The 27,821-nt window shown below is 35.3% G+C and overlaps 2 protein-coding genes across 3 annotated transcripts in view; one reads left to right on the forward strand and one right to left on the reverse strand.

The window, feature by feature from the left end:
• LOC125648075 (nucleoprotein TPR-like) overlaps positions 1 to 27,821 on the forward strand; it is a 163,491-nt gene that overhangs the window by 125,892 nt on the left and 9,778 nt on the right. For both annotated transcript variants that reach the window (XM_048874986.2, XM_048874988.2), the window contains 3 exons: positions 23,792 to 23,994; positions 24,344 to 24,403; positions 26,080 to 26,295. In XM_048874986.2, coding sequence (XP_048730943.2) covers positions 23,792 to 23,994; positions 24,344 to 24,403; positions 26,080 to 26,295 — 479 coding nt within the window. The remainder of the gene's footprint in view (positions 1 to 23,791; positions 23,995 to 24,343; positions 24,404 to 26,079; positions 26,296 to 27,821) is intronic.
• On the reverse strand, positions 13,199 to 21,331 carry LOC125648078 (uncharacterized). The gene is made up of 2 exons (XM_048874992.2): positions 20,734 to 21,331; positions 13,199 to 15,003 (listed from the first exon to the last, which is right to left on the reverse strand). The coding sequence occupies exon 2, from the start codon at positions 14,951 to 14,953 to the stop codon at positions 13,469 to 13,471; it is 1,485 nt and encodes a 494-aa protein (XP_048730949.1). The 5' UTR covers positions 14,954 to 15,003; positions 20,734 to 21,331; the 3' UTR covers positions 13,199 to 13,468.

The following is a 27,821-nucleotide window of genomic DNA, read 5'->3' on the forward strand; positions in this document are numbered from 1 at the left end:
ATGGACACAGTCTCTAACTTTTGTTATATACCCTCATTAGCTCACCTGAGCTGAAAGCTCAAGTGAGCTTTTCTGATCACCTGTATTCCGGCGTCCGTCCGTCTGTAAACTTTTCACATTTTCAACTTCTTCTCAACAACCACTGGGCCAATTTCAACCAAAGTTGGCACAAAACATCCTTAGGTAAAGGGAATTCTAAATTGTTAAAATAAAGGGCCAGGCCACCTTCCAAGGGGAGATAATCAAGAAAAGGTAAAAATAGGGTAGGGTCATTAAAAAATCTTCTTCTCAAGAACCACTGGGCCAGAAAAGATGAAATTTATAGATAAGCTTTATTAGGTAGTGCAGATTCTAAATTGTTAAAATCCTGGCCCCCGGGGTCGGATGGGGCCACAATAGGGGGTCAAAGTTTTACATACAAATATATAGGGAAAATCTTTAAAAATCTTCTTCTCAAGAACCTGAGCCAGAATAGCTGAGATTTATATGAAAGCTTGCTTATAAAATGCAGATTCTAAATTGTTAAAATTATGGCCCCCGGGGGTCGGATGGGGCCACAATAGGGGGTCAAAGTTTTCGGGGTTTTTTTTGTTGTTGTTTTTTTTTGGGTTTTTTTTTGTTGTTGTTGATATAGTGCAGATTCAAGTTCGTTAAAATCATGGACCCCGGGGATTGAATGGGGCCTCAAGGGGGGCATCAAAGTTTTACATACAAATTTATAGGAAAAATCTTTTAAAATCTTCTTCTCAAGAACCACTGAGCCAGAAAAGCTGAGATTTATATGAAAGCTTCCTGATATAGTGCAGATTATAAATTGCTAAGATCATGGCCCCCGGGGGTCGGATGGGGCCACAATAGGGGGTCAAAGTTTTACATACAAATATATAGGAAAAATCTTTAAAAATCTTCTTCCCAGAACCACTAAGCCAGAAAAGCTGAGATTTATATGAAAGCTTTCTGATATAGTGCAGATTCAGGTTTGTTGAAATCATGCCCCTCCCCCCTGGGGTAGGATGGGGCCACAATAGGGGATCAAAGTTTTACATACAAATATATAGGGAAAATCTTTAAAAATCTTCTTCTCAAGAACCATTGGGCCAAAGAAGTTCATATTTACATGAAAGCTTTCTGACATAGTGTAGATTCAAGTTTGCAAAAACCATGGCCTCCAGGGGTAGGTTTGGGGCCATAATAGGGACTACGGTTTTACATGCAAATAGATATGGAAAATCTTCTGATATGGACCAAGGTGACTCAGGTGAGCGATGTGGCCCATGGGCCTCTTGTTTTTATACACCCGTCATTAGACGGGACATATTATGTTATGGTGCTGTCTTTGCGTCTGACTGCCTCTCAGTCCATCTGAGGTTGTGTTTTCAAGACTTTTTCCGTAACAGATGCATGTATGACTTTGAAATTTAGTCACTTTTTCTCCCTCCTATAAACTTGAAGGTTCCTATATTTTCCCTATAAGTCATTGAAATTCCTATAAAGCCTTATATATTAAAAAAAATAATAAAATTGACGGTCCATTTTCAAAAATGATAATATAAAAAAAGAGAAAATCCCAAAAATCCAGGAGCTGATGCTAGATTGATATTTAATTAGATTGTTATGAAGAGAATAAGTATTGTGATTGTATAAGAGTATAAGACCTGTCTGTTGGATGGAAAATTGTCCACATCTGAAAGGATTTTATCTTTATGTTTAATATTATTTCTTCTCCAGTAAGATACTATGCTTGCTAGATTTTTATGCAGAAACAATAAACTTTTATATAAATTCTTTATCAAAAATCCTATTTATTCCTATAAATCTGCTGTAAAAATCCCTATATTTGCCCTTTAAACTCCAAAAAAAATTCTATAATCCTATATTTTTTAGACAAAAAGTGGCTTGACACCCTGAGATACAGATATTGCCCTGAAATTTACACATAAGCTTCCTTTCAGAACAATACAAGTTCAGTTTCCATTTCAGCTGGATTGGTCTGACCGTGACCTTTTTTTCATTATGGATACAGATATTGCCCTGAAATTTAGTCAAAGGCTTCCCTTAGGGGAATACAAATTCAGTTTGCATTTCAGCTGGATTGGTCCATCCTCGACCTACTTTGAGCTAAAACTAGGTCAAACAGTTTTTCGGGCTTATTTTCATTATGGATACAGATATTGCCCTGATATTTAGTCAAAGGCTTCCTCTCAGAGGAATACAAGTTCAGTTTGCATTTCAGCTGGATTGGTCCATCCTTGACCTACTTTTATATCTTCTATATAGGTCTTTAAAATTTTTAAAACAGTAGTGAGAATGCTCGCAGTTAAATGTTGCATCATTCAACATTTAGGTCAGTTCGAGTACTTCACATTGCCATAACATATATTAAGTACGTAGATATTTTATGTAGTGAATTTCATCTAATGTGTCATTGACACACAGTTATTGACTGGGCCTGAGAACAACAGCTGTTTTGTTTGACCCAAGAACAGATCTGTTGCCCTCGGCCTATGGATTCGGATAACAGATCCATTCTCGGATCAAACAAAATGGCTGTTGTCCGTGGACACAGTCTATAACTTTTGTTATACACCTTCATTTTTTTAAAAGTTGTTTTCACAAGATGCACATGGTTTGTTGACTTTGAACTTTTAACAAGACTGTATGTATACATTTATCAACATATCCACTATAGTATACCATCAGTGAACCTCGCCTGTCGGATTTTGTAAACAAAGCTGTTAGTGTTATAGCTGATACAAACAATGCAATAATGTGATGTAACAAGCACTTCTTTTGTTTCGTTACTCACTGTATTTTGTTTCGTCACTCACTGAGAAATTGGATGATGAAACTGCATACATGGTAAACTTATTGCATACATTTAACATGGAATGCTCCCACATGTAAACAAATTCTTTGTGCACTTCTTGTAAAGGGAAATAACTTGCATGCAGGCTTTCAAGCGGGCCCTTATTTTCCTTATTTTTCTACAACATCCCTTATTTTCCTTATTTGAGCTTTAGAATCCTAAAAAAGCCCTAATTTTTTGTTGAAATTCCTACATTTTCAAATTTTGAAAGTTTAAAGACATAAAGTAAGAGTTGGAATTTATTAAATTTAGTCTTAGTATACTTTCAGAAAATGAATATGTTTATTAAATGTACATCTCAGAAGACATCTTGATGGTTATCAGCTATATTCAGCATTGATTGTGAGCCATGGGAGTCCACCTGAATTATATGGTTTGTGCTGAATGCCGAATACGGCTGTTGATGACCATTGGTATGATCTTCTGAGTGGGTAATTAGTTTTTGTATTATTGCTCTTGCAAATGGTGAGTAAAACATTTTTTCTTTACTATTGATTTGTAAATTTAACCCTTATTTTTGTCTAAAAAGCCCATAAAAGTCCTTAAAAAGGCTCTTATTTTTTGATAATTTTGCCCAAAAAATGGCCCTTATTTTTTGCAAAATGTCACTTGAAAGCCTTCACATGTCATACATCTCAAAACATGCATATTCTAATGCCTTGTTCAAATAGAAAGTAAAAAGCATATCAGAATTCACTTTGTGTTCACATGGTAAAATATTTACATTCAATTTGTGTTGGCCTGAAATAAACCTACAATTAAAAATTTCAGTGATTTGCATCATGATGCATGTTACTTTGGGCTGTCAATAACATGTTGACCATAAAGAGTCATAATTCAGAGCTTGTCAGAAGCCCTAGCTGTTCCAGATGAAGATTTGCTCTGTTTAGAAATGTCATGATGCAGTCGACAGAGCTTGTATTGAAAGTGGCACACAACCCTTCACTACTTTAGTAATTGATGTTATTTATCATATTTTCAAAATGATTAGTCTGGAGAACTTATTCATGATAAGATGTGTGTATAACAAATAACTGTCTAGATTTTTGGGACGTTTAATTATGTGAAATACGTACATGTACTATATATATACGCGTTCCAATCAATTAATCACCCCATCCATCCTCAAAGCAAGAGAGTTAATCCTTAATGAATTGCAATGCACATGGAAAATACTTCATTCTAATTTCTAGGGTATATAGAAGATATTTAACCTGCTGTGATAGATTTTTATTTTGAGACAGGCTTTTGTGTTCCCCGCATTTCAATATTAGCCATTATTTGGGTCAGTCTGCGTTCGTCTGTCTGTCTGTCACTTTCAGACTATATCTCTGCAAGTCCTTTGAAGCTTTTACAATGAAATTTCATACAATAACTCCCATATAGACTTGAAGAAGACCCCAAGTGTGAGATATGTCAAAGTCAGAATTTCTGTATTACATAAAATGGTTTCCAGTTGATGATTTTAGATTTTTCCAAGCGTGTTCAATGACACTCAAGGTGATGAATCACTATATACATAAAAAAGACCTACTGATTTTGAGATTAAAAGGTCAAGGTCACAATTCGTATAAGGTATTGAATAGTTTTATATTGTAAAGCTAGGCCCCACAATTTTACAACCTGTTGATTAAGTGTTTACTTTTAAGAGCATTGGTTTATGATTTTAAAAGAATAATAACAAAGTTTAAAGATAAAGTTTTTAAACATGCCAACTGACATTGAAATCAAATTGATGAAGTAGTTATGAAAACCTACTGCTGTATATACTTGAATCAAAGTTAACCCACATGTAAGTCAGTAACCCCCTCTTTGGAGAATTTTTTAAGAATTTAACACTAACCCTCTTATAAGTTGGATAAGTCAACTGAAGTTTTTGTTTCAAATTGTCTGCCATCTTCGCAAGAGTTGTGTTTCTTTGTTGTATATATTTTCTGAACGTCAATTTCGATGGTTATCTACAATAACCTCATGTTTTCGAACACAAAATAGATAAGAAAATAACTTTTCAATGTTTATTTTATTCAAACATAAGCTAGCTACTTATTTATTAAGTAAAAATACAAATATGGAAGAGTCAACACAGAACTTCAGTACTTGAAGTCTTACTGTCAGAACATTTAACAGACGCACAGAAAAATTCACCTTTTTCGTTGTTATGGAAATATCTCTGTAGTTCAGCTAGAGAAATATGTCATCATATTAATAATCACTATCACTATCCTCAGTCTCACTCTTGCCATTTTCTCTCGCGTCATTTGTTGAGGGCTGTAAAAATTCACTGAAGAGTCTACACTTTGTCTTCTTCTCTGTCTGACCAAGCTGTTGCTTATTCCTCATTTCTTAAAATGATCTCTGCACTACTTCCAAATTCATTGAATCTCAGGCTTCTAAAATCCAACGAAGCACTTCACTGATGCTGGGTCTTCTTCAAATTGCAACCACAGATTACAAAGTTCCTTTGTCATCCAGCCCTTTTTGTTTACTTATTACTTATAGTTTCACCCTACTGTTTTAGTTATGAATAATTACTTTTTCATCTAATATATAAACACAGAATTATGAAGTTAATTGTTGTATTTATAGGTTAATTGAATTTTATTAGTATAAATTGACATTAAGAGTCAAAATTAACAAAAATCATAATGATAGTAAAGTTTTAATGAATTAAGCTTTTAAACTTCTTACATAATACTTGTAGTGAGAATATGTGTTTATTACGTTCTCCATTAGTCTGGACATCTTAAGCTAGGAATATTCAGAGTGGGTCTTCAAGTCTTCTTTTTATCTGAAAAGAGAAAGGGAGGTTATTTACCCATTAAGGAAGTATATATTTATATATAGGCCCAAAAAAAATTGAAGGAATAGTTTCTCAGGCAAAAAATTAAAAATTTTGATAAGGCAGATAGGTTGGTTTTTGTGGTTTTTATTTTTACTTGGCTGTAGCATGAGTTACCTTTTCTTTCTCATGTACATGTGCGAGGAAATTCTTATTTTCATTGATAAAAATAAAAATTGACTTACTATAGTTAAGTGTATACTATCATTAATTCTTATAAACACTTGCATATAAATTAGTATGCATTCAGAAATCATTTGATCAAAAACATACATGCAATTTTATCAAAACCTGAAAGTTTTTATATCAAATTTGAAATTATTAAAACAATACAAAAATATCTTACTTCACCATGAAACGTAAATCATAGAAAATAATGACATCAGACACAATCGACTGACCTCGCAGCAGAGTGAGACAAAAACATATCGTATGGCTGTCTCACATGGGCAAAGTTGATCTCACACTGGTGATAATGTGAGAATAATAGAATCCTTCATTAGTACGAGTGTGGGATAGGAAAATCCCACCGAGGGGACAAGATTCGCCGTCTAGGACGAGGCTGTACCGAGTCCTAGACGGCGAATCTTGTTCCAGAGGTGGGATTTCCCTATCCCACACCAGTAAATAACGAAGGATTATTTTTCTCACATTTTACCTACAGTTTAGTGCATAGATTTATTAGCTATGAGAAAACTTTAAATTATGAAAATCCTCATTTGAACTTCAATGCAAAAACTAATTAGATAGGCAGAAAGATCATACCCGAAAATGGTTTACACTGTAAGTGTAAACTAAAAAAACCAAGGTTGTCCACCAGAAAGTATACTACATTAAGATTTAAAGGAAGCACTGCAAAATATTTTATCACCGTATAACGTAAATCATAGAAAATATATGACGTCACAATCAAATGACGTCGCAGCAGTGTGAGACAGAAAAATCTCACATGGCTGTCTCACATGGGTAAAGTCGATCTTACACTGGTGATAATGTAAGAAATGAAGATCTATTAACCCAAGAAAAATTGCCCTCAGGGGAATATGATTTTTCTTGGGTGAATAGATCACTATATCTCCTAAATATTCATGCAACAAATTGATCATTATACCGAAACAAAGCAAGGCTATATAAATGCAATTATATAGGGAAAAATTCCTGGATATATTCTTTTTGTACCTTATGAAGTACGCATGATACTAGTAATGCACTTAAGGGAAATGACTCGGACATATTGTGACGTCACACTAAACCGCATAGCTGGAAACATGACAATTTGTGACAGAATTATCTGATCAAAATATAAGGCTCACGGTAGGTGTGACCAGTTGGGGGGGGGGGGGGGGGGGGGGGGGGGGGTATTGAAATTTTACTTACAAGAAACATCTTGGAAATTTCTTTTAAATTATTTTCACTAAGAACCAAAAATTGTCAGTGTGCAAGAGTCTTGATTTAGTGAAAATTGAAGTTCAAATTTTGAGCCTTGGGATCATAATGGGGGTTAAAGTGAAATTAGAATATTTAATTTTTGAAATGTCATATCGACAAGAAACACAAGGGCATAATTTGTCAAATTGATATGCAAACATTTTTATACAATGTAGAAGTTGAAATGGCCTGGCCAGGGTGTAGACAGCTAGGGGTCAAAAGTTTAATATAGAATTACCAGTATTTAGTGGAAATTTTGGAAATAAACCACATAGGCTTTGTTGATATGCAATATGAGTTTTAAAAAGAGTTGTGTCTCCTCTCTCTCTCTCTCTCTCTCTCTCTCTCTCTCTACCAATATGAAAAAAGAGAGATACATAAAAACTTGTGTACTCTTTAAAAATAAGTTTATCAAATAGAGATGAGTCTACAGAGTTCATTGGACATATCATCTCACAGACTGTCATGTGTTTGAGCTCTGTCTGTGTCTGAATAACAACATGCTTTAGCACACCTCAGAGTCACAATTAATGGGTATAGTCAGGGAGCTTTTCTTCTCAAAACTCTGTTGATACCACATCTGTCATTTACTGGCATTAACTTGCAATCTTCTCAAAATCGACACTGGAACAGCATATTAATGAAACTTGCTCCATTAAGTTATTTCCACCCTCCTGTGACATATCATAAGATTTTGCAAATTCAATGATTTAATAAGATTTATGCATGACAGGAACATAAATTTTGTTGGAGTCTTTTTCAATAGTTATTGTAAAAAATCTTGTTAATATTTTAAAAGTCTAAATTGTATATGAATAATCAATTATATGTTTCAAATAATTGAATCCAAGGGCAATAACTCTGTTTTCATCAAATTATTTGTCAAGTCCATTACCTTTATTTTCCACCAACATTTTGTATATTTTTTTAAAGAAACAGTTTCATGAAATTGTTATTAATACTATTATATCATTACAACCAGTTTTTGTGAAATTTTGATAATGCTGTTTCAAGAAAATTGCAATTTTTGACGTTGATAACAGGTATATTGTGCTAATTGATAAAAAAAAAAAAAATTATTAATACCGCAACATATTCATTTTATCAGTTTTATTTCTTACTAAGATATATTATTTTAAGAATCAACAATGAAATCAAAGATTTAACCTATAATTCTGGAAGGGTGGAATTACCTTAATGTACCCTCTGGTGAAGGGAATTCCCTATACTTCAAACGAAGACTGTGTCATTAGTTCTCTTCCAAGGGAAAATGAATCGTAAATATAGGGCAGGGTCATTTCAAAATCTTATTCTCTGTATGCAGAATCACTGCACCAAAACTGACAACACTAATGTGTGATTTTTGTAGCATACTTGTTCTTTTTTACACGACGGGTATGACCAGTAAACGGGATGGATGCTCACTCCTCCTGCGTGGGCACCTGATCCTCCTGGGGGGCATGCATCTAGTTTTTAATTAAGTGCTCTAGATCTTTTAATTTTTATTTTTGATGTCAGTAAAAACAAGCTAACTCAAGTGGTTGTTGTCCATGGACCTGCTTTTTCTAACATTTATGATGTCTGCATTTAAAATTTACCCCCACCCCCTACTCCCCACCCCCTATACTTAATCATGATGATAATGTCTTTTACTAAGTTCATACTTATTTGGTAATTGCAAGTACATCACAACATGGGGTTCTGTTTGAAATATATCATGTAATCATAACATGGTGGGGGTGGACAGAGTCTCATCTGAGTGCCAAAACCATTACGTGATGTATTTCATACAAACCCAAGTTATCAGGGGTACCTGTAAAGTGCGAAACGAAATCGAAACGAAACGAAATCTACCGAAACGAAACGAAATCTAACAAAACAAAACCCACCGAAACGAAACAGATTATATGATCGAAGTCTTTTAATTATAATAATTGAAAATGGTATCTTAGGCCCCTGTTAAAGTTTACACATATAAATAAAATTCGCCTCCCCTTTGATGTAGGCTTTCGACTTGACTGATACAAAGTTTTAAGAGTTGGAAAGGGGGGGGGGGGGGGGGGGGGTAAGCACAAAGTACATAAATACCATGTGCAATTAGCTTCAGATCCATAAATTTCAGAACGGAAGGTTACAGTCTCAGAGGTCTGGGGAAACACACTAAACGAGGGATGGGGTCGTCGGCGTTGAATCCGATTTTGGGCATAAATACATGTTTCAGTATTTTTTGCTCTAAAGACAAATATATGTATACATGTGGATATTGTGTATTTATATGTAGTATATCAAACGGTGGATTCTGAATATGTCCTCCCGTTCTCTTTGTGATTTCTGCTTAAAATCCCCTTGTTCATAAGCCTTTTCAGTTTACAAAATGCCGACTTCCTCCTAATATTATTGCATTAAAAAAAAATCAGTTTTCCGTCCCGTTTTCAATTCCCCGTCTTAGCAACATCCCAAATGTATAGAGTTTTTCCATTATTGAAAGTACTCGCACCTCAGCAGTTAGAGATAAAATAAGAGGTTAAGAGCTCTTCCTGCTTTCAATTTTCTCAGACACCAGCTTCTTCAAACAATGTATCTATGCCCAAAGGCGGATTCAACGTCGGCGACCCCACCCCTCGTATAGTGTGTTTCCCCAGATCTCTGAGACTGTAACCCTCGGTTCTGAAATGTATGAATCCAAAACAAATTGTACATGGCATTTAATCAACTACGGATATGTACTTTGTGCTTACTCCCCCCTTTCCAACTTTTAAAACTTTGTAACAGTCAAGCCGAAAGCCTACATCAAAGGGGAGGTGAATTTTATTTATATGTGGTGACTTTCACAGGGGCCTAAGATACCATTTTTAATTATTATAATTAAAAGAGTTCGGTTATACAATCTGTTTTGTTTCGTTTCGGTAGGTTTCGGTGGGTTTCGTTTCGGTAGATTTCGTTTCGTTTCGATTTCGTTTCGCACTTTACAGGTACCCAAGTTATCAGTGATATTTAAATGTTCTATATTGTCACATGTCAAAAAATTTCCACTACTCTGTGACGTGTTTTGTTTCTAATATTCCACATACATGTATCAGCATATTAAGTGCCTTCTTTCTGATGGATCCCAATGTGGATAATTTAATACTGAGTCAAGCTTCGGACATTTCTGAGACTTTGAATTCCTGTGAAATTAGCTTTGAATTTGGTGTCGATTAAACAATAAAATGCTTTCTTTGATGTTTCATCAGGTGATGAAGGTAGCTAGCATTGCAGAAAAAAATTGGATAACCCATGGATTTTATCTGCAATGATTGCAGTAGTACCTTCATCACCCGATGAAACAACAAAGAAAGACATTTTATTGTTATGCCCCCCTTCAAAGAAGAGAGGTATATTGGTTTGCACCTGTCGGTTGGTAGACCATGTGTTGTCCACTCAATATCTTAAGAACCAATTACTTGATCGTAATGATATTTCATAGGTGGGTTGATTATGAGTAGAAGAGGACTCCTATTGTTTTTCAGGTCCAAAGGTCAAGGGTCAACTACTCTGGACATAGGAAGACCTTGTCCGCTCAATATCTTGAGAACCCTTTGCTTGACAGACATCAAACTAGGTACACTGGTACATCCCAAGGAGTAGATGACCCCTATTGATTTTGAGGTCACATGGTCAAAGGTCACGGGTCAAACTGGACGTAGGAATATACTGTCCGCTCAATATCTTGAGAACCCTTTGCTTGACAGACATCAATTTTGGTACACTGGTACATCTTCTGGAGAAGATGACCTCTATTGATTTTGAGGTCACATGGTCTAAGGTCAATGGTTAAACTGGATATAGTAATATATTGTCTCCTATATTTTGAGAATTCTTTGCTTGATTGACACCAAATATGGTACACTGGTACAGCATAAGGGGTAGATGACCCCAATTGATTTTTAGGTCACTTGGTCAATCCACTCCTGACATTGGAAGATATTGTCTTCTCAATATTTTGAATTGTTGATACTACTATCAATCAAATTATGCATGTGTATAACCCTTTTCAATTTTGCACCATGGGGGGCATATATGACTTACAAACATCTCTTGTTTATATTTATATTTTTATGTTAAATTTATTTAAAACTACGAACTAGAATTAAGGTCTAAGCTATCATATGGTTGACCCATTTGTTATGTTAAATAGAACAGCCAATGCACCCTTTGACCTTGATGACACTTCATTTGGTAATGATTTTGCAGACAGGTGGTACTGGAAAACCAGATCAAACTAGTTTGCAACAAACATGTATTTATAATTGCATGATGAAAGCAATATCAATTTCAAAAGAAATATTAAGAGAAAACATTCGGGGAATGTAAATGTAAACAAATATATAAATGATCTCCTTTATATTCTTGTAAAATATCTAAAATGATATGAAATGTGAAGAGCCCGCTCATTTCTAAAAACATGTTGCATATCAGAGTTATCTTTCTTTACCCTTACCTTATTCATATCAGCTTCCTTATAAACCATTTGGATATAGTCTTAAAAATGCAATTTTTTAAAACATAGGCCTGTCAGATAGGTCGATTCATTAGATTGGCCTAGCAAACTAAAATATCAACCTATAATTATCAAAAATTATGGTCGTTCAGGATTGGCAGGGAAATTCCATGGCTCCCAAGTGATAGTGGTGAGGTAGAAGAATGGACTGAATTAAGAAGAGCATCTGACTATAAGAAATGCAGGGGTCCTGAGTTTGATACTAGGTCCAGTCACTGATTTTCAAAACATTTCCTTGTGCTCAGCTAATTAACTTATGTCGTTTTATCTCCAGAAAAACAGGGGAGGCAATTGTGGTAGTTAGGTGGAAGCAATAAGTCACGTGTGCTAAAATATTGTAAACCTATACCTGATGATTTAAACAGAAAATAATGTATCAAAAAGTCATCTTTTTTAACAAAGTTCGTAAAAATTGTGACTTTTCATTATTTTTCTGTGTCAATGCAGCATGAAACAGTAGATTAACAATTAGATAACTTTTCAGATTGCCAAAATGAAAGAAAATTTAGGGAAATTAAGGAAATGGTTCATGTTTTCTGAATGTATGGAAATAACGAATTTTTGTTGTTTTGATATGATATCCCAGTTTCCATAAATTTCAATTTTCATATACAGGAGAAAATAGCAATCGACTTCCCAAGAAATGCTGTTTTTCTCGAACCACAAATATCAGACTTGTGAAAAATATGTGGTTCTGCAGTCACTGCAACTCACATGTTAAGCTTTGTGTTATCATACTGTACATTGAATGATACATAACTACATTATAGTATATTTCTAGTAGACATGCACTACTATTAGAAGAAATGTAGAATCTAACCTAATTATGTAAGAAATGAAGGTAAAACTTAACCATATTTTATGATAAGAACTGGTTTGGACCAGATTACACTTTATAAATTGCACAGTGGTTTATGCTCCTGAATATTTTATATTGTATATTATGGTTAAGGATTATAGCTTCATTCCTTATACCAGTAATTAGATTTTCAAAACAGCTGACATAATTTATATCAATGGTTAAATATATGAATTTTTCAAAGAAATAAATTTAATTTTTGAAAATATATGAGAGTTTGAACTGTGATGCTTCACATATGCATACCTCAAGAAGCACATTAGCACATCATGGAAGTTCCCAGCTGTTAAAATCGATGTACTATATTTATCTGTATTCATATGTGCATTGGGAAAATTGGCTATCATTACAATTTGTGGAGACACCAAAAGCGAAACCGTTGGAAGTATAAATACAGAGATTTGAAGCAATATCATTATAGCGACTTCCTGAAAATCTGAATTGGGATGCTGTCTGTCACTGTCTTTTAGTGCGGAAAAGCACATAACAATTTGATATGTTATAAAATGGTTTGATGAATCTCATTCAGTCATTCAAATTGTATGATACAACCAAAATTAGATTATTACTACTTGTAGCTGGAAATTTAGGGTCAAACTTGTGGGCATGTAATTATGATACATCATACTCATTGATGTTCTAAAATCACAAATACAGACAATGTCCTTCTATGAATGATTGTAATTTTTAATACCAATAATTTGAATTGAAAATAATGTTCCCATAATCCACTGTTTGACATATACCGTTGTATTTATGTTTAAATGTATATCCTTTGATTTACATAAATTGTGTGTTATTGATGAGAATGAATAAATTACAGTTAATAAGGAATTATGATGACTGCTACCGTAATACTGAAAAAAAATTGCAAGTTTGATTTTGTCATTGAATGATAAAGTACATGTTTTTATACCCATGCAGTGTTAGCTGTTTCTATATATGTTGACCATGGATGCAGCCTTGGCTGTCCATGCCCTGCTGACAGCACTGCCAGACATATGTTACACGTTGAAGTTTCCCTTTGCTATTGTACTCTTCTACTCGCTCTTTAGTTCTAGGATGGTAGCAGCAAGATTTCTTATGGTTGTCATTAAGGGTAAATAATTTCTGGCATCTAAGACACTTAGAAACTTTCCCACCTTTTGCTTTACTGACTTTGCGATGGCGCATTTCGTCCAGGGATCGCACGAGAGAACGGAATGTGCATGCTTTCTGGGACTCGTTAGGATAGATCCTTTCAATTCGACGACTTTCTCTTTCTTCTTGCCGGAATCTGCTGTCCGAGTAAAGGATCTGTTTTGACCTCTTTCTGATTTCTTTGACATCTTGAGAGCTTCTCACTATCTTCTCCCTTGGTGATTCACTGGCTTTGCCATTAACTTCCATTTTGTTTTGTGCCCAAGTGACAAACTTGTCATTTTCATCGGTATCCTCCTCGCCATTAGGGAGCAAAGGCTTCAGTTTGAAATTGTTTGAAATCATAGAAGCATGACTGTATTTCATACTTCCTTGGGAACCTTTGCGGTATGTATCCAATTGACTTAAAGCATCTTGTAGAGAATTTTCAAGTTTCTTAGCACTATGTCTTAGTCTGTGGAGTTTTTCTTCAGATAAAGGAATGACGGAGTCAGCATTCGAAACAGAAGATGCTGTTCTCATAGAGGAAGGAGAACCTCTTTCAATGGGTGGCACCTGACTGAATTTCAGCTTTTTCTCAGTAGAGGCTGGTTTCTCGTGCTTGTCTTCCTGAGTTTGTTTATGTCTCTGAAACCGTTCCCCCTCATCATGCTTTCTCATCAGTTGTTTCTTGAGTTTGAGGTTTTCAGCTGTTAAGCTGTTATTGAATGCCTCTAGGTCAGTCACTCTTTGGGAGAGACCAGAGAAACTTTGCTGGGTGATCATGTGTTCTTTGTGTAAGTGTTCTTTAAGCATTTCACACAATGATGTAGTGTCACTTTCTTTCTTGTGTAAAAGCTGTAGACATTGTATCCTATCTTCCACCAGAGAATTAATCAGATCTGTCAAACACTCAATGTAAAGTGGCAAGGCTAGTTTAGGTTCTTTGTCAGCTATTCTCAGTAACATGTCTTTGTCCATGTTACAGCATTCGGATATGATATGGAGCTGTTCTGCACACTGATTTAGGACTCCTTGTATTTTGAGAGCTTCCCTACGATTGCTTTCGATCTCCTGCATGGCCATTCTGACTTTGTAAGCCCATCCCTCCCGTTCCTGCTGGATCATGGATCCCAACCAATGAGATATTTCTGTGATGCTGTCCTGAAATGATTTCTCACTGAGTTTTGGTGACTGATCATCGAGAAAGTCTGAGACGGCTCTCTGAATGTCATCGTCTGTCCTCAAGGCAGACCAATGCTGTGAAGTGGGACTCAGAATATTCCCTTTCAGAGTTCCCATTCTTGGAGTTGTAGGTCAATTGATGGTCTTCAAATTCAGTTAGGTCACATCTGTAATAAAAAGAAGACATTTGATGAAATAATGGTGCTTACGTTGCTTTGGGAAAATTTCAATCTTCATCAAGATACAGGTATCTTGTATTAATTGCTAAAGTCGTGCATAATACATATAGATTAACATCCAGATCTGGGCAAAGCAACACCCCGTATAGATAATTGAATATCTGTCGACAGTATGGCCTAAAGTACATTTAAAGACTGACAACCTTGTGATGAAATAAGATAGTGTAAAAACTATGGAAAATTTGCCAAGATTGTGCTGTGAAAATATGCACCATCATATGAAGAGCTGTAAGTTGATAAAGATTTTGTTAACAAAATATATATCCTTATTTTGTAATGAACTACTAAACATACACTCCCTTGTAAAATGTTAGCAGTCAATTTTAAGTGAAATCATTTAAACAGAGAAATTTTATTAAATGTTTTAAAATTGACATTTTACTTTAAAGGCATTAAGGTGTTGTCGGTGTTCAAATACAATTTATGAGGAAACTTGCAAACTTTTTGAAATCAATATATAGGCTCAGGGCCCTACCATAAGTAAAGTATGATGCATAGGTATTGATTTTCAAAGGGGCATTGTCTAATTTGACAAATGGTATCCACTAATAAACAGGATCGAAAAAAATAATGAACATTTTATGTTAAAGTCACCTAATAATGGAAATACTGACAGTGAGAGATTCTAGAAAGTATTTCAATGTGAAGCTTATGACTAGTAAATAAATTACAAAAGGGAAAAAAATAGTTTTGTTTAATATTACCAGTATTTTGAAGATTATAGAACTGTAATCTCCTCACTGTCAAAATAACAGAATCTCCTAATAAATATTTAGTTTCAGATTATGTTACGAAGAATTCAGTCAAGTTCCAAATAAACATTTTTAAAACTCATGACAAAATAGATGTAAAATGTTGACTAAATAAGTAAAGTAATGTATCTTATCTGTTCAAAAGTCTTCAAGTAAATCCACAGTACGAAAAAGATTCCAGGGATTAATCTAAAGTCTATCAGAAAAACCCAGCACTTGTCTTATTCCGAGGAGCAATTTATGTTAGGTGAAGATTTAAAGCCCAGTGCCATGGTTTATAACATTTCATCGGCAACATGTATCTTCAGAACAGGAGATTTAATTCTGTTGACAAAGAATCTTAGTGTATTGAATACGACAGGTAGTTTTTGTTATCCAAATGCGATCGCAATCAATTATCATTTAGAATGTTTTTTGTTTGGTACAATTGATTTCATTCTGCCCAATTGGTCTCCTACAAGGGGTTTAGGGGTTCATCTAGGACAAAAGAAATCAGTTTGTTGCAGCAAATGCATATTAAATGTGTTAGTAATTGTGTGTAATTAGAGGTGAAGCTTTATATTTGTTATAAACTTCAAGGATTTCTTCTGGGAATTCATTGACAGCTTCAGTTGATTAACCATATCTCAACTTTAGACTGCTTGATTCAAGAAGGGAAACAATTTACAGTTTGGTTTTGTTCTAACACTAACATATTTTATACGCCCGTCTTAGTATTATGGTACAGCGTTGCCTGTACATGGTAACCCCTGAATGTTCATCATTACCACCGCTTGGTTTGTCATTGTCTCACTGACTGACTGTTGGTGCTTATATCGTGATGAAGCAGAGTCACCACTTTCACCTTGATTGATTACAAGGAATTTTTTATTATCATCGTGGCCCAGAAGATGCTCTTCAGTACTACAGCGCCAAGAGTTTTATCAAATTATCCACTTTGTGTCTTTACCCTAGAAAAGTCTGTGGTAGCACCTTTGCTTTCAGATTGATGCCCCTCCTTCCCCATGTTAATGCACCTTCATTCCCAGATTGATGCCCCTCCTTCCCCATGTTAATGCACCTTCATTCCCAGATCGATGCCCCTCCTTCCCCATGTTAATGCACCTTCATTCCCAGATTGATGCCCCTCCTTCCCCATGTTAATGCACCTTCATTCCCAGATTGATGCCCCTCCTTCCCCATGTTAATGCACCTTCATTCCCAGATTGATGCACCTTCATAACGTAGGTGTCTATTTATAGATATTTATGCCCCCCTTCAAAGAAGAGGGGCATATTGGTTTGCACCTGTCGACCGGTCGGTAGACCACATGTTGTCCACTCAATATCTTGAGAACCATTCACTTGGTGATAATGATATTTCATATGTGGGTTGGTTATGAGTAGAAGAGGACCCCTATTGTTTTTCAGGTCAAAGGTCAAGGACCAATCTACTCTGGACATAGGAATATAATGTCTGCTCAATATCTTGAGAACCCTTTGCTTGAAAGACATCAAACTTGGCACACTGGTACATCCTAAGGAGTAGATGACCCCTACTGATTTTGAGGTCATATGGTCAAAGGTCAAGGGTAAAACTGGGCATAGGAATAGACTGACCATTCAATGTGTAGAGAACCCTTTGCTTGACAGACATCAAACTTGGTACACTGGTACGTCTTCAGGAGAAGATTACCCCTATTGATTTTGAGGTCACATGCATGGTCAAGGGTCAAACTGGACATTGTAATATACTGTCCGCTCAATATCTTGAGAACCCTTTGCTTGACAGACATCAAATTTGGTACACTGGTTCATCTTCAGGAGAAGATGACCCCTTTTGATTTTGAGGTCACATGGTCAAGGGTCAAACTGGACATAGTAATATACTGTCCATTCAATATCTTGAAAACCCTTTTCTTGACAGACATCAAACTTGGTACACTGGTACATCTTCAGGAGAAGATGACCCCTAATGATTTAGAGGTCACATGGTCAAAGGTCAAGGGTCAAACTGGACAAAGGAATATAATGTCCGTTCAATATCTCGAGAACCCTTTGCTTGACAGACATTAAACTTAGTACACTAGTATATCTTCAGGAGAAGATGACTCCTATTGATTTTGAGGTCAAGGGTCAAACTAGACATGGGAATATACTGTCCATTCAATATCTTGAAAACCCTTTGCTTGACAGACATCAAACTTGGTACACTGGTACATCTTCAGGAGAAAATGGCCCCTATTGATTTTGAGGTCACATGTTTGAAGGTCAAGGGTCAAACTGGACATTGGAATATACTGTCTGCTCAATATCTTGAGAACTCTTTGCTTGACAGACATCAAACTTGGTACACTGATATGTCTTCAGGAGAAGATGACCCCTACTGATTTTGAGGTCACATGGTCAAGGGTCAAACTGGACAAAGTAATATACTGTTCGTTCAATATCTTGAGAACCCTTTGCTTGACAGACCTCAAACTTAGTACACTGGTACATCTTCAGAAGAAGATGACCCATATTGATTTGGAGGTCAAAAGTCAATAGTTGAACTGGACATAGTAATATATTGTCTCCTATATTTTAAGAATTATTTGCTTGATTTTGTCTCCTATATTTTAAGAATTATTTGCTTGATTGACACCAAACTTGGTATACTGGTACAGCATAAGGAGTAGATGACCCCCTATTGATTTTTAGGTCACATGGTCAATTCACTCTTGACATACAAAGATATTGTCTGCTCAATATTTTGAATTGATGATACTACTATCAATTAAATGATGTGTGTGTATAACCCTTTTCAATTTTGCACCATGGGGGGGCATATGTGTTTTACAAACATCTCTTGTTTACATTTGGGTTTTTTCTTATTTGTCCGTTTCCAGGAGGAATAACTTTACAGAACCTACTAGTATACTTAGCTCTCTTATACAGACCCTGAAGCGTACTACTACACCACTTTCACGAACGTTACAAAACCATTCTTGCATAGAACGAACGGTCAATGGTTTGCACAGAACACTGAACGGTCTGCACAGAACACTGAACAGTTTGCATGTAACGCTCTGCACGAAATGCTGACCACTTTGTAGACGTTTGAAGACAGGACTTTAATGGTATACCATCTGTCTGTCCGTCTGGAACTTGTAGACAAAGTGCAAAATGAATCATACCCTTCAGGATCTTACAAATTGGTACATTTGATCACACATACACCTTATGCCAAGCTCAGGATGCCTATTGTTTCTCAAGGTCAAGGTCGTAGTATTACTTTGTAGGAAAACCTTGTTTTTCAGAAAAAATTTCCGATATGAATACAGGTATTACCCTGAAATTTTTCGGAACCTACCTCTCAGAGAAATACATAATCAGTTCACATTTCAACTTGATTGATGCACCGTGACCTACTGTAGGGCTAAAAGTGGGTCAAACAGTATTTTTTTAATTTCAGGAATAAAAGAAAAAGATGTAAAAATTGTATCATCATGGAATATTGATTATTCAACTTTTATTGATTCATTGCTCAATTAAATTCATTCGAACTGAAAACATCTGTTTCACTATTTTTGTACATTCAATCTGATCGAGTGTTGTTAAAATACATGTGCAATTTGTATATTCCAAGTCTCTTCTGCAGACAGATGTTAAATAAATCTATACATTTTTACATATACGTGTATGACAACAGATAGAATGATTTTAAAAAAAACTTCTCGTCAGGCAACTTAATTCTGACTGAAACATTCTCGGTTGGGGAAGGGGGTGCATATAGACATCGACGCATTAGCCAGTCGATAAGAACCGGTCACATTGGATAAGAAGGAACAATACAAAAAAGAAACAAACAAAATATGATTGAAGTAGATTGAGAAATAAATCAAATATATAAATTGATGAATAAAACAAATAATGACTAACTACAGTAATGCTCAACAGATTCTTCAACTTAATGTATGCTAGTATGCGAGCAGATCTAACATCGAATTTTAATTAGATTGTTATATTTGCCAAAAGAAGACTGCATTCATTTTTGAGAGACAAAAAAATTATGAACACCTCTCTTCACATTTCAGTTGCCCCCACTGACTGTCACACTTTCTGTACATAGGAATGTTAATTTTAAATACCACATTAGCTGACCTTTATTGTGATCTTAAAAAAAACAACTTGGAATTTGTGTAGAATATACAAGTTATACACAGGTTGGGTTTTTTTTTTTAGTGCAGACAGTTCCAATAAACAATTTTGATAAAAAAAAAATTTATTTAAGAAAATTAGAAACTTGATCAGATAAATATAACAAGACAAATTATTCCTATATATACAAAAAAAAAACTACCGAGGGCAGAGATATATCATGTCTCTGCACTTGCTGGAGACTACCATGGGTGACAGGGCAACAAATATATCGGATTTTGCTCTGTCTGATGGTTTTAAAATAAATTTTATTTCGATTATTTGCAGATTTTCACCAGAAAAATATTGAAATAATTGCTCGAATTCCCAACAATTTCCACCTGTCCTAGACCCCATATTGAAATGACTTGCACATTATTAGCCATTAAGGGCATGGATCAGCCATCCAGATGTATGTTACTTTAATCCAGAGCAACCAGGGAGTGAAAGATCGTGTTACAACTTATATAGATTATTCTTTGTATAATGAATTATTTTATCTTAAAGAAAAGGACTTAGTTGTTTTGTCAGACTGATCAAAGTTACAAGACTAATATGCAAAATATTGCAAACAAAGTGCTTGTATTAATTGTATTAAAATTTTCTATCACTCGCAACTACTCCAGCAAGCATTTTCCGTAACAGTATCAAAGGTCAAGGTCAAAAAATTAAATGGGCTTTTAATTTACCTCTTGACATAGTCTTTTGGTATACAATATGAATTGACAAAGACTGAATTATCAACTTACCACTTCAGTTCCATATTCTGTGTAATTGGATCGAGGTTCAAGAGCAGCTATGTGTATATTTTGTAATCCTAAAATTCTTTCTTTGGATCAGCACTCATTGATGAGTAAAGGTCTTGAATGCATACACTCTCAGTAACAAATCCATTAGGTTTATGACATGGGTCATCTGTATATAGAAAATCTAGTGGAAACTGAGTCTTTCCAATGTTTGATTTTATAGCAACTTTTGTATGGGTTGTTGTGAAGTGGGTGGTAGATAGCAAGCATGGTCATAAATGTATCAGAACAGTAAATCACAAGTAATTGTCTTCTATGGGGATTTTTAAACTCTGGTTTCTACAATGTACATTGTGATTATAACTTTAGTGCTGCAGTTTGATTTGGTACACGTTTTCTGTGTCAGTGACTCCTCAGTTGTTTAACATCAATAACATTACCATGTCTCCTCATTGAATTTGATGTATATACTGGTACTCTGTAATTGACAGATGTGATATTAATCCCTATATTTGATTTCTTTTCAAGGTACATGTATCTAAAGTTATTTTATTTTTTCAGTTTTATTTTTATTTTTTTCAAATGCAGTAATTTTTTTCTGTCTTTATAAACTATGTTGCATGGCATTTTCATTGGATGTATAGTAATTAAGTCAAACAGAAATTTTTCTTGAATAATGATATTTTTTTTATGCCCCCGTAATTGAAGAATCAGGGTCATAGTTAGTTTTTTATCTATTTCTTGTCTGCAAAAACAAAACTTTTGAATGGATGGTGATAGGGCTTTCGATCATCTTTTCATAAGTATTCCTTTTTAGAAGAACTTTCTTTAGTAAGCAAAAATGTTTACCTTGTGACCTTGATCACCAGGTTTGACCTACTTTTGAAAAACTTTAACTTGGCCATAACTTATGAATGGTTGGTGATATGAGCTTTTATATTTCACATGTGTGTTCCTTGTGGCAAGACTTTTCTTTGAGTACCATCAAAGTATTTTATCTTTTGACCTTGGGCATTTGACCTACTCTTTAAAAACTTTGACCTCGGCCTCTTTCCAACTCTACTCCCATACAGGGGGCATCAGTATTCCATGAACATATCTTGTTAGCAGATAAAATACATGACTGTATTACTCTTTTTCAAAGCTTGGCAACAAGCAATTTCATAGTTGTTTAGATTTGGGACAATTAGTACAGATTTCCGTGGATTAAATACCTTTTCCAGTCTGTATTTACATCTCCAATTAGCCATAACAATGCATGTACACATCTCTTTTGAAGATTTCATCGGTCTCAAACAATGTGTCAATATTGAATTGAAATGTTGATCCTGGCACTCAATGGGTAGAATAAAACAAACCTGTAAATATTGTAACACATTTAAAAGCCCTTGTATGGTCTCTGTCTCGGGCACCTTTTCTGTTTGTTTTAAGTGATATATCTTGAAATCTGCGGGTTTGTAATGTGGTGTAATGGTTAAGTTTTAACATGTTTGGTGGTTTAATGATCTTAAACTTATGCAACAATAATTGCAAACCATTAGCCCAATATTCATACAGTTTTGTTCTGATTATATAGGGGGTTTTCTGTATTGAAAGCCATTAGCGAAAAAACTCTCAACTATTAGTTCTTGAATATCACTAAGTGTCACAGAGGATACGTGAGCCTGATTGAGCTTTTCTAGAGCTACTAGATCTGATCGCAATCCTGCATGATTGTTCTGCAAATTGAGTGAAACGGGACAAGAAATAAAACATGGTAGCACTGATCAAGTATTGAAGTATGATAATGGAAATACCTCTGAAAATACAAAATTTCAATTAAAAAGTGTATTGTTTCTTTAAATTGATAAATATCTTTCCTCAATGAGCAGATTTGTGAATCAAAAATGATAAACCACTTTTAAAATACACCATCCCTTAACTGATTAACGAGACTTGTTTAGAAGGGGGGCTTAGATTTAACAGCAATCCCAATCTAGATTTAAATCCGTATTTTGGCCAATTATTGCTATATTTCAGAGAATTATAACCATTAGAATAAATTACTGTATGCACAAGTAAGACAAATTGCATACAATTTTGTGTACTTTGAAAACATGCAAATGGTCTATTATGTAATTGGTTTATTGTTTTAGATTCAAATGCATTTAAAACATTCATCGTCACAAATGCCATATTACATTCCATTTAAACACTGTCACCAACATTCCATCTGCACCACCTATTCCGTGGGCACTGTTCCACCAACATACCGTCTGCACCACCTATTCCGTGGGCACTGTTCCACCAACATTCCCTCTGCACCACCTATTCCGTGAGCACTGTTCCACCAACATTCCCTCTGCACCACCTATTCCGTGGGCACTGTTCCACCAACATTCCCTCTGCACCACCTATTTCCATGGGCACTGTTCCACCAATCCAGAACAGCAATCCCAATCTACCCGTTAGGGGATTGTGATAATTCTTCCACAATTAAAGACTGCTAATCAAGTGTGCCCAGAATGGTCACTCAATTTCATGAACTCACTTATAGCCCTTACAAACATTTGGGTGAAAGTTGGATGGAAAAGGGTGATCAATCAATTTTTGGAGCTATATCTGTAAAAAAGAAAGAAAAAAAATGTTATTGAGCTAAAAGTAACAGTTCCAGTATAGTGAGCAAAGGCAGCATTCACTTTAATAGTGATTGATTGTATTTTTATGCCTTTGAGAGATCAGAGGCATGTCATTTTGTCCTCAGTACTGTGCACAACTTTATAACATATCAGTCCTAACTTTTGAGCTACTAGCTGTTATTGTTGTAGTAATTTGGGTTATACAGACTGTGGATATCGGCCTGGATAGCTCAGTGGTGAATAGAGCACCTGACTAGTAATGCAGGGGTCCCGGGTTCGATTCCCGGTCCAGCCAAAGATTTTCTCCTCTCTCCTATACTACATTGTATTAGAGAGACACTCTTCAAATTTGATGAGTATAGCCATCTTATGAGAATCATTGCACTGCTAAATTCCAATTGTTGAATTTATTATGGACTCTAAATTTTATTTCTCCATTCCAGTCCAGCATGCAATAAAGCACAACCAGACATTGATGTACATAAATGAACACCAGAAATGCATCATCAATAAAGAGAAAGACCGCTCTCTCAGTATACAATCAGAACTTCTGCAAGTCAAAAGTCTGCTGCAGCAGAAACCAGATAAAACCAGTCAGCACCAGTACCAACAAGAAATCTTGTCACTTAATCAAAAGCTAGAAAGGGTATTTTTCAATTGTATTCATAAGAATTATATATCTATTCAAGATATGCATGTGCTATAGTGTGTGTTAATTCATTGTAGTGCCTATTGAATTTTAGTTTAATTGGTTGTATTATAGTATTATTCATTTGATTGTATAGGGCATAATTATGATTTAGCATGTCTTCTATCATATATTATATTGGATTAATAGAGATTTTTCTAATTCAGCCCAGCTATAAATTTATTTAGGAGGTGCTAAAATATGAATCCACCAAGTACTCATACAATACTAAGACTTAATTAATATACATGCAATTAATCTACAGATCATCAGATTTCCTTCTTCTCTTCTGTCTCTTCATTTTTAGATTAAAACAGAAAAAGAGAATGCTTCAGAAGAGACCAGAGAAAGTAAAGCAAAGCATGAGGTATAGAATTCTGAATTGTAGTGTAAACATTAAAGCTTGTAGCCAGATCAACATTCCCATGCTGGCTGCAATGTATGAATATTTACATTCACTCAATCTTTTCTCTTGTATTTCCTTTGAAATTGACATTGTTTTCATCCTGGACAATGGATACATGTTTGTTGCAAACTAGTTCATCCAGGTTTTTTTTAAATACAATGTACACCTGTCTGCGTAGATCATTACCAAATATGAAGCGTCTTCAAGGTCAAAGGGTGTATTGGCTGTTCTGTTCTGTTTAAAGGCATAATAAATATGCTATCTTAGTACATAAATTTTTAAAAATACATAAATATATTAATTAATATAAACCACATCAAGGTGTAATAGTGAAATGCAGAGAGTCAGCCAAATCTTCTGTTTGATGGAACGGTTTAAATGCACAGTTATAGACAACAATGAAGTCTCATCAAAAGTGTTTTGAGGGATCTCAAAATATGAGAGCTAGAACCACTTATTCCCAGTAAATTTCCGAGTCAACCATGCCAAAATGTTGCCACTAATTTATTTAAGAAATATATTCTTGTTGTCGACTATCATTCAAGATTTGATCATTGATGTTGCGAGATTATTTGGCACAACGTCGACAGCAATAATAAACCATTTAAAATCAATCTTTGCACAACATGGAATTCGATCCTGAGGTACTTTCTTCAGACAATGGACCACAATACACATCACAAGCATTTCAGGACTTTGCAAGAGAGCTCGATTTTAAACAAGTAACAAGTATAGTCCCAACTACCTGCAAAGCAATGGTCTTGCAGAGAGATTTAAGTTTAAACGATCAAACAAACGCTAAAATAAAAAAAATCAGCCAATCCGTACTTAGCTTTGTTGATGTACGTGCGACACCACTTTTTAAAATTTTAAAAATCAAAATTTTATTCAAAAGATGAACAACAAATTAAAACAAAAATGAAATGTTAATAGATGCTATCAAGCAAAAAATTTAAGTCAATTAAAACCCGGAAACATTGTGTGGGTTAAGGATCAAAAGTGTCCAAAAGTTGTAAAATCTTTTCTAAATTTTCCTCGATCTTATATACATAATCAGAATTCAGAAGGGGAAATAGATTGCTATAAATGAAAAAGAGAGAGGCTTGCAGGGAAGATGAATGAGAATAGTGTGTGTGTGTGTGTGAAAATAAAAATATGAAAGACTAGAGCTGTCGGTAATAATAGTACTGACAGGAATAACCCCAAGCAAGTGTTTGCCTTTAAATATACTCGCCATCATACTTGTGTAACTAGCAAAGAAGCCACAAAATTCGCGGAAAATTCAATTGGAGGTCACTTTTTTTCCCACTCTCACAGATTTATTTTTCTTCATTTTTGAAAGCATTCTAGCATTTTAATAATAGTTCAGATTTTAGAACATCTTATGCCCTAGTTGACAGCTTATGTCCCTTTAAGGTTTCAGTACTCACAACCCAAGTATTTTCCAATATAGTAGCAGGTGTTGGTTGGCACATCAGGTGTCTATGTGTGCATAGAGGTAAAATTATACAAGAGGCTATCCAATCAAATCAATCATAAAGTACAAAATTGAGCAATGAAACAGTCACTGAAGCCAATGAGTAGACCAAGAACGTTGTAATCATGTAGGATTCATGAACCAATGAATTGTTTTGTAGAAAGTGTTCCAGATATTGCAGAATACACACCTACTGTTACAACATCAGATTGAAATTGTTGAAATAAACAAAAAGAATTCTTCTCAACAAAAACTGGTCATTGACCAACAACAGAAGGAATTGACAGAAGTCAGAGGTGAATTACAGGATGTCGAGGCTAAGATTACAGCACAGAAAGTTCAGCACAGGGAAGAGGTGGAAGAATGGCGACAAAAGGTGGGTCTACAGATCTACACCTTTGCACTGCTTTACATATTGGCAATCAGCATCCGTCGTCATACATCGTTGGTCATGTGTCGTCCATCAACAACTGAACATTTTTAACTTTTTGAAAACTACCATTCCAATTCTTTTATTATGCCCCCCTTTGAAAAAGAGGGGGCATATTGTTTTGCAACTGTCGGTCGGTCTGTAGACCACATGTAGTCCACTCAATATCTTGAAAACCATTCACTTGATGATAATGATATTTCATATGTGGGTTGGTTATGAGTGGAAGATGACCCCTATTGTTTTTCAGGTCAAAAGGTCAAGGGTCAATCTACTCTGGACATAGGAATATAATGTCCGCTCAATATCTCGAGAACCCTTTGCTTGAAAGACATCAAACTTGGCACACTGGTACATCCTAAGGAGTAAATGACCCCTATTAATTTTGAGGTCATATGGTCAAGGGTCAAATTGGGCATAGGAATATACTGACCATTCAATGTCTAGAGAACCCTTTGCTTGACAGACATCAAACTTGGTACACCAGTACATCTTCAGAAGAAGATGACCCCTATTGATTTTGAGGTCACATGGTCAAACGTCAAGGGTCAAACTGGACATAGGAATATACTGTCCGTTCAATATCTTGAGAACCCTTTGCTTGACAGACATAAAACTTGGTACACTAGTACGTCTTCAGGAGAAGATGACCCCTATTGATTTTGAGGTCACATGGTCAAACGTCAAGGGTCAAACTGGACATAGGAATATACTGTCCGTTCAATATATGAGAACCCTTTTCTTGACAGACATCAAACTTGGTACACTGATACATCTTCAGGAGAAGATGACCCCTATTGATTTTGAGGTCACGTGGTCAAACGTCAAGGGTCACACTGGACATAGGAATATATTGTCCGTTCAATATCTTGAGAATCCTTTGCTTGACAGACATCAAACTTGGTACACCAGTACATCTTCAGGAGAAGATGACCCCTATTGATTTTGAGGTCACATGGTCAAACGTCAAGGGTCAAACTGGACATGGGAATATATTGTCCGTTCAATATCTTGAGAATCCTTTGCCTGACAGACATCAAACTTGTTACACTGGTACGTCTTCAGGAGAAGTTAACCCCTATTGATTTTGAGGTCACATGGTCAAAGGTCAAGGGTCAAACTGGACATTGGAATATATTGTCCGTTCAATATCTTGAGAACCCTTTGCTTGACAGACGTCAAACTTGTTACACCAGTATGTCTTCAGAAGAAGATGACCCTTATTGATTTTGAGGTCACATGGTCAAAGGTCAAGGGTCAAACTGGACATTGGAATATACTGTCCGTTCAATATCTTGAAAACCCTTTGCTTGACAGACGTCAAACTTGGTACACCAGTACGTCTTCAGGAGAAGATGACCCCTATTGATTTTGAGGTCACAAGGTCAAGGGTCAAACTGGACATAGGAATATACTGTCTGTTCAATATCTTGAAAACCCTTTGCTAGACAGATGTCAAACTTGGTACACTA

The sequence above is a fragment of the Ostrea edulis genome, chromosome 6 (assembly GCF_947568905.1).
Source record: "Ostrea edulis chromosome 6, xbOstEdul1.1, whole genome shotgun sequence".
Taxonomy (NCBI): domain Eukaryota; kingdom Metazoa; phylum Mollusca; class Bivalvia; order Ostreida; family Ostreidae; genus Ostrea; species Ostrea edulis.

Excerpts from the sequence above, each read along its gene's own strand:
- LOC125648078 (XM_048874992.2), bottom strand. The coding sequence starts at position 14,953 with ATGGGAACTCTGAAAGGGAATATTCTGAGTCCCACTTCACAGCATTGG.